The 8,358-nt window shown below is 41.1% G+C and overlaps 1 protein-coding gene across 1 annotated transcript in view; it reads left to right on the top strand.

Moving 5' to 3' along the window:
• LOC103600739 (interleukin-12 receptor subunit beta-2-like) overlaps positions 1–8,358 on the top strand; it is a gene marked incomplete at its 3' end in the record, with an annotated part of 37,405 nt that overhangs the window by 1,701 nt on the left and 27,346 nt on the right. Inside the window, exon 2 of the mRNA XM_008585070.1 lies at positions 403–690. Coding sequence (XP_008583292.1) covers positions 403–690 — 288 coding nt within the window. The remainder of the gene's footprint in view (positions 1–402; positions 691–8,358) is intronic.

The raw sequence follows: 8,358 nt of genomic DNA on the forward strand, positions 1-8,358 counted from the left end.
TAGAGTTGTCTTTTAAAACCATCTCTTTTTTCTTGGTACAAGTATGGAAGTATTATAAATTTTAAATGGTGATGGAAACAAATGTGATTTATTCTGGGAATCCCTCTTTAGTATCTGATGAGTAGTTCACATATAAGAGAGGCTGGTTTTTTCCTGGAACTATGTTCCTGAATGTTCTTCCAACCCTACTTTCTCACCGCTTTCCTATTTATAGTTCTGATTATAGTAGTAGTGTTTTGAGAAGGATGCACATTTTAATTCAAATATGTTTAGACTTTAATATGGTTGCCTTCCATGATCCAGTGGGATTAATTTTGCCCTGCTTTGGGGAATTGCACAAACCCTCCATCTTGAGATGGGTTCTTATTGCCAACTTAGTGTTGCATTTGTATCTTATTGCAGATGTGTGCAAGAGAGGAGATGTGGCTGTGAAGCCTTCCCGGGTAATTTCACTTGGATCGAGTGTCAATATTTCATGCTCTTTGAAGCCCAAACAAGGCTGCTTGCACTATTCCAGTTTTAACAGGTTAATCCTCTACAAATTCAACAGAAGAATCAGTTATCACCATGGTCACACCCTCAGCTCTCAAGTCACAGGTCTTCCCCTTGGTACAACTTTGTTCGTCTGCAAACTGGCCTGTCTCAATAGTGATGAGATTCGAGTATGTGGAGCAGAGATCTCCGTTGGTGGTGAGCACTTCTTTCTGAATTCCTAAAAATCAGTGATCTGTTAGTATATGTCATGTGTTAACCAGTAACCCAAGTACAGGACAGTGTTCTTTCCCACCACATGGAAGTATTTTATCTTGATAGCAACATGGGCACCTCAATGTGAGAAGTCCCTAAACCAATAGAATTGGGGTCTTATTTGGAAAGTCTCTCTCTCTCCTCTCTCTCTCTCTCTCTCTCTCTCTCTCTCTCTCTCTCTTCTCCCCTCCTCTTNTATTACATCTGAATATTCAAGTGAATCTATAATTCTGAGGTTCCTTCATCGACAGTTACTTGGTACCACTAGCAACTGTTAATTTCTGAATAGTTGTTATTGATACAAAAGCTTCTGGAGAGTAGCAAATGACCTCTCTTTTAAATAAGGGTTTAATGTGGCATCTGGCATATAGTAAATAATATGGAGAACTCTTATAAATAGAGGATTACATTCAGGTAACTTCATATTAGCTCTATCAGGTAATGGTACACCCACCCCAGGGTCTTACGTCTTTAAAGAATACCAAAATATGGCATGTAGGATAATTTTCACTCCTGATGCAAATGACAACAAACATACCAGAGCCATTGAATATTTTCTCTTTGTTATAATATTGCTTATTATACATACTTTATACCACTAACATAGCAAGAGAAGGAATTATTCCTAAATATGCCCCTAAAGTTTGCAATAGAGTTGTCTTTTAAAACCATCTCTTTTTTCTTGGTACAAGTATGGAAGTATTATAAATTATAAATGGTGATGGAAACAAATGTGATTTATTCTGGGAATCCCTCTTTAGTATCTGATGAGTAATTCACATATAAGAGAGGCTGGTTTTTTCCTGGAACTATGTTCCTGAATGTTCTTCCAACCCTACTTTCTCACCACTCTCTCTCTCTCTCTCTCTCTCTCTCATCATTAAGATCATTTATCTGTTGTCCTTGGACTCCAATGACAGGTAAACAGATCTCCGCAGTTGGATCTCCTTGTCTTCTTGACTTATGCGAATTTGTTCAAAGCCACATCATCTTAAAAAGAAGTAGGAGATGCCTTTTTAGACTTCTGCACCCAAGATGACTACACAAGGCTGAGCACCTCTCCTCCTCCCTAACTTAATATACAAAAAAAGTAGTTCTTCAGTACACCCTCATCTCTGACCACTGGTTATCATACTTAGAAGAAGTTAAAAGAAAATATTGGTCATAGTTATTATCTTTTCCTGGGTTCCCTAGAAAAACTGCCTGAAGCAAAACTGGCTTGCTAATACTTTATGAGGGGAGGGGATTTGTAGAGTTCCAGGGAGGCAAGAGGGAGGGAGGGAGTGAGCCAGGAAAGGGGCAAAAGCAAATACAGGGTGGGGACATTACTGAGCTGGCCACAGCTTCAACAGAAAATACTGCTGAATGTTTGCTCAGGGACATCCCCTGAAAGAGCTTAATGGAAATACAATGATGGGGGAAAGAAAGAAGAATTTAACCATCTCCCATTGGTCCAAATCCACCCTACAGGCGTCAACTCCCCTACACTGTTGGCTTGCACTGCTCATCCCTCCAGGAAGCTGCTGGGGGTAAGAACAAGAGGTCAGAGTTGGCATCTGCAGCATGAGCCACAGTGTGAGCACAGGCTGGGCCAGGAGCATACCTGCCTGCATTTTGCAGCCTGCAGCCCACAGCTTTCCAGGTCCAACCAGGCAATCCAGTGAGCATGCATGGCCCTGAGTGATTCCATGGCACCCTGTGCCTCAGTGGTTCCAGGGAGGCTCTGTGGTGTCAGGCAAGAGGCATGAGGTGACTAGGAAGAATTGTTGCAGCAGGCTGGCTGACCAAACTGCAAGGACATGGTCTCTGTCATAAAGGCAGTGATATGGAGCTCCATGAGACTCTTTCCAGGAAAGATGGAAACCTCTTCCCTGTGACCTATAGAAGTAGGAGATGCCTTTTTAGACTTCTGCACCCAAGATGACTACACAAGGCTGAGCACCTCTCCTCCTCCCTAACTTAATATACAAAAAAAGTAGTTCTTCAGTACACCCTCATCTCTGACCACTGGTTATCATACTTAGAAGAAGTTAAAAGAAAATATTGGTCATAGTTATTATCTTTTCCTGGGTTCCCTAGAAAAACTGCCTGAAGCAAAACTGGCTTGCTAATACTTTATGAGGGGAGGGGATTTGTAGAGTTCCAGGGAGGCAAGAGGGAGGGAGGGAGTGAGCCAGGAAAGGGGCAAAAGCAAATACAGGGTGGGGACATTACTGAGCTGGCCACAGCTTCAACAGAAAATACTGCTGAATGTTTGCTCAGGGACATCCCCTGAAAGAGCTTAATGGAAATACAATGATGGGGGAAAGAAAGAAGAATTTAACCATCTCCCATTGGTCCAAATCCACCCTACAGGCGTCAACTCCCCTACACTGTTGGCTTGCACTGCTCATCCCTCCAGGAAGCTACTGGGGGTAAGAACAAGAGGTCAGAGTTGGCATCTGCAGCATGAGCCACAGTGTGAGCACAGGCTGGGCCAGGAGCATACCTGCCTGCATTTTGCAGACTGCAGCCCACAGCTTTCCAGGTCCAACCAGGCAATCCAGTGAGCATGCATGGCCTGAGTGATTCCATGGCACCCTGTGCCTCAGTGGTTCCAGGGAGGCTCTGTGGTGTCAGACAAGAGGCATGAGGTGACTAGGAAGGATTGCTGCAGCAGGCTGGCTGACCAAACTGCAAGGACATGGTCTCTGTCATAAAGGCAGTGATATGGAGCTCCATGAGACTCTTTCCAGGAAAGAGTCTTCCCTGTGACCTATGAGGATATGGTTGGTGCCAGGCAATTTTCCTGGAGGGCCACCAGGAGCATTGAGCAGAAGACCAAGCAAATGGCCATGTAAATCATTGGTGGGGAGGAGGCATTAACTAGGTCCAGTACTCCTCTTCCAGCTCAGGGGCTCCTGTTCATACCTCTTATGGGTCATGTACTCTCAGTTTTGATAGCCTGAGCAGAAGACCAAGCAAATGGCCATGTAAATCATTGGTGGGGAGGAGGCATTAACTAGGTTCAGTACTCCTCTTCCAGCTCAGGGGCTCCTGTTCATACCTCTTATGGGTCATGTACTCTCAGTTTTGATAGCTTGTGGTGTAGTAGAAATGCATGGTCTTTGAATCCCGACCCTGCTATGAGCATGTACTCTTAGACACCTTAAATTCTCTGAGCCTCAATTTCTCCATCTGTGTTATAAGTATAGTAACATCAACCTCATAAGATGGTTGTAATGATCAGAGGAGCCCCTGTATGCAAAGTGCTTGATCCAGTACCAGGCATGCAGGAGGCATTTAGGTGTTAAGCTCTGGGGTTGCAGTTTCCTCCAGCTGTACTCTTTGCTTCAGCATGCATCTTGCTGGGTAGTGGGGCATGATTCCCTTAAAAGAAAACACAAGCATTAGTTATAGACAAAACTAAACTTTTTCTCAAAAACACCACTGGTTTCTACCTCCCTTGCACTAAGAACAGCTGGATATTTTACCCAGGTAATTCACCATCTTGCCCCACCAATATTACCTATTTGTATTAGACATTCTAATCCCTGTGATATCAGCTCCAGGTGTCCACAGTGCTACTGGCATCTTTTTTTCTCTTTAGTAGACCAGCAACAGCCTTGGCAGTCAGTAACCCTGCAGATGTACTTAGCAATTTCATCTCATTAGAGTGCTACAATATCTTTTCATTTCTTTTACTTTTCCATCCAGTGTGTATAGATGCATTTGTGACAATTTGCAGCACCAAAAGATCTAGAAAGACGATGAAGAGCATGTGCCATGGTTGAGCTCAGTGGGGTGATGCTGCCAGAATGAAGCTTGTGCACCATGCTCAAGTGGTAACCACACAAAGAGCTGTTCTTTGAGCAAGTTTAGCACCTTTGAGATGAAGGACTGACTGGAAGCAACACCCTTTTCTAAGTACAGCTAGTCATTCCAAGAAAAGACACAATGAATTTTGGTTTCATCCAAGATAGTAAGCTCAAGGCTATCTAGTGAGGGAGAAAGCAGCCCATTTTCTTTTTTGTCATAACTGGCAGTCCATAGTGCCATTGCATATCCTGAGAGGGTCTGTCATAAAGTTGGATGGTTTTTCAAAAGTGGAAGTAGGCAAGCAGTCTTTGCTTTTTTCTTCCTGGCACCTTTTCATGCTTGGGCTGCTCTGCTGCCCAGAGCTCAGCCAAATTGTATAGAAACTAAGCAAGGAGTATGCTAACTTAACCTCCTAGGATTGATCCACAAACAATTTAGAAAATCAAGGCAATACGTGAAAGACAATGGATTCTTACTTGGCCATTTTCAATATATGCTTTGGCTGTTGATATTTCTGAAAGTGATTTTTCTAAGAGTTTGTATTTCCCATAGCAAGTAAGGCTTTTAAAAACAAGAACAACCATAATACACCAGTGTCATAAGTTCTTTCAGTTTCAGAGACTTTGATGTCTATTTTTTCCTTGGCATCAGCTATTGTATATTTGTATTAAGGAGTATTATGCCTGGTTTCTCCTGAGACAGATGGTCTCTGCCAAAACCTAGTCCTAGGCTGAAAGACACCTTGATATTATGATCTAGTGAACTCACCTTGAAAAAGTTAACTTGAGTTGTGGGTGAAAGCTGTGGTTTTTAAAATGAGAGTTTCTGCAAACCTTTTGGAGTAAGGGTGAAGGTTAAACTAACTTTTTCATTACATAAAAGTGCCAGTTACTTTATATGTAATTTGCTCATGAAAAGACTCTAAAGAGGTTTAGAGTAAAGATGGTGAATAGAACACGTATACTTACTTTCATTCCCGCACAAATAAAGCAATAAAGAAAGTTTTCAAGTGGCACAGCCCCTCAAGGATAAAAAGAATCAGAGGGGAAACATATCAACAAAATTTGGGAAGCTAGTGGGAAAAAGTCAAGTTGCAATCTGATTTAATGCAGAAGCCCCCTCCCCAGAAAGACTCACAAATTTGTTTCACCATGTACTTTTGGGATTGAGGGTAAAGTGAAGCTAAAAATGGGAGATTTGATTGAAATCCTACTTAAAAAGCAGAGTCTCAGATCCCTTCCCAGTTCCATGGAGCCAGTCACTGCTCCACCACTTGGGTGTAAAACTGGAAGCTTGGAATCAGAGGGTCATTTGTCAAGGAGACCAGCTCAGCTGAGGTTGGTGGTGCCATACTGAAAAACAGAGTGATTGAAGGAACATTTACATACAGCTCTCTTCAAGCCCAACAGATTAGAAAATCCTTTTCTAGGAAATCTCATTAGGCCAAAAGAAAATATCTAAAAATGTTGACAGCAGGGGTTCCCCCCCAAAACCTCACCAGTGTCAGCAGACGGAATGAAACCCAGAGTCAGCAAATGCCCGCCAACTGACACACATACAGAGCCCCAATCTATATTTAGTGCCCCACTCCCTATACAAGTAAAAATACACGGACCTGAGGAAAATGTCTAACATGAATGATAAACACCAAAACAAACATACAGTACAAAGCATATAAGCAAAAGAGAGGAAATAGAGCATATTCAGGGAGAAGTGTTAAAAAACAAGAACTATCTTTGATACCCTTTGAGAATTAAGAGAAAATATTGTGTACAAAACAAAATTATGATGCTATAAAAAGGAAATATTCAGAGAATAGAAAACATGCCTGTATTAGTCCATTTTGTGTTGCTATAACAGAACACCTGAGACTGGGTGATTTATAAAGAAAAGTGAAATTTTTTGGCTACAGTTTCTGAGTCTGGGAAGTCCAAAGTCCATCTGGTGGTGGTGACGGTGACCCAGGGGTCTCACATTGCAAGACGGTGGAAGCAGAGAGAGCAGAGAGAGAAAGACAGACTCTCCTCTTCTTTTAAAGCCCTCAGAACCACTACCATGACCACCATTTTTAATCCATTCACTACTGCACGGTCCTGCAATCTAATCACCTCTTCAAGGCTCCACCTTCCAGTTATCATAATAGGATTTCCCACTCTGTTAACAGTCAACAGTAGGGGCTAAGTTTCTAATACATAAAACTTGGGGGACACTATTCAAGCTTCAGGGAGTTTTGGGGGGGACATAATTCAATCAACTACCATGCCTCCCAACCTCTAAAAAAGATAATTCAAAACAAAAAACTCAATAGCAGAGTAGAAATATAAATCAAGGTTATTTTTCCCTGATAGTAGAGCAAAAAGATGAAGAGTTTAAAATACAAAATATAAAAGTAGAGGAAGGTACAGACTATGAAAAATAGGGACATTTAGGAAGAAAAAAACGGAGAGGAGAGAATCATCAGAGAAATAATTCAAGAGTTTCCTAAACTGAAGGACAAGAGTTTCTTGAAAGTCTGACCTCTTTGAGAATCCAGAGGATGAATGAAAATAGACCCTCAATAAGCACATGTTTGTGAAAATTTGGAACAGTGAGAATGAAGAGGAGATTTGAAGTATACGATGGTCCAAGAATCAGAATGGCTTCAGGCTTCTCAGCAGCAACCTGGGATGTGGGAGACAACAGAGCATTGCCTTCAGAATCCAGAATGAAAAATTTTTCAACTTTGAATTATACTTAGCCAAGGTATCAGTCAAGTGCAAGGGTAGAATAAAGACATTTTAAATCATGCTCAAAATATTTTCCTCCCATGCACCCTTCCCCAGGGAACTACTGGAGAATATGGTCCTCCAACACAAGTAATTAAATCAAGAAGGAAGAAGACTTTGGATCTAAGAACAGGAGACCCAACACAGGAAGGAGGAGTAGGAATTTACCCGATACTGAGGATGAGCACCCTCAGAGTGACAACTGTGTACCAGGCGTGCAGGTCCCCTGTCATATTGGAAAGTTCACCAGCCTCCAAGAGAGAGGTCCTCAAGCAGATGAAATAGACACAAATCTCAATGCATCTGAATATGTTGAATAATGATTCAGATGATTGACTTGAGAGTGTGGAATTATATTAATAGTAAGAAAACAAAACAAATGGAAAAAGATAATTACTAAGTTCGAGATAAACAAAGTTGTGCAGAAAGTGAAGATTTAACATAATGTTCTATGTGGCTCAATCAGAAGTAGTGTGTGTATACATATGTATACATTGGGGCTGGGCCGGTTAGTTCAGTTGGTTGGAGTGCAATGTGGTAATACCAAGGTTAAGGGTTCGGATCCCTGTACTGGCCAGCTGCCAAAAAACAAACAAGCAAAAGAAACCAAAAAAAACCCCCAAAACCCCACATATGTGTACAGTGTATGTGTAAACATGTATAAATAAAACATATAAGTGTATATAAAAACACGTACACATATATGTTTATAAATAAGCTGTACACATATATATATATATGCATATTTATACACACACATACACAAGAGTCTATTATTTTAGGAAAAAGAAGAGTTTATTATTCTATTAAAACTATAGGAGCTACATATTGTCATACCATCTTATAGATTAAACTGAAGCTCTGAGAGGCTAACTTGTCCAAAGTCACACAGTGGCATTACTGTGCCTATATCTATGGTGAGTGCTAAGGACAAAAATGATGTTTATTCATCAATTACAGCTTCTTTTTTTCTTTTCTTTTCTTTTTTTTTTTTTTTTTTTTTTTTTTTTTTTTGTAAAGACAATATCTATGGCTGCAGAGATCCTTG

The sequence above is a fragment of the Galeopterus variegatus genome, unplaced genomic scaffold (assembly GCF_000696425.1).
Source record: "Galeopterus variegatus unplaced genomic scaffold, G_variegatus-3.0.2 Scaffold3439, whole genome shotgun sequence".
NCBI lineage: Eukaryota > Metazoa > Chordata > Mammalia > Dermoptera > Cynocephalidae > Galeopterus > Galeopterus variegatus.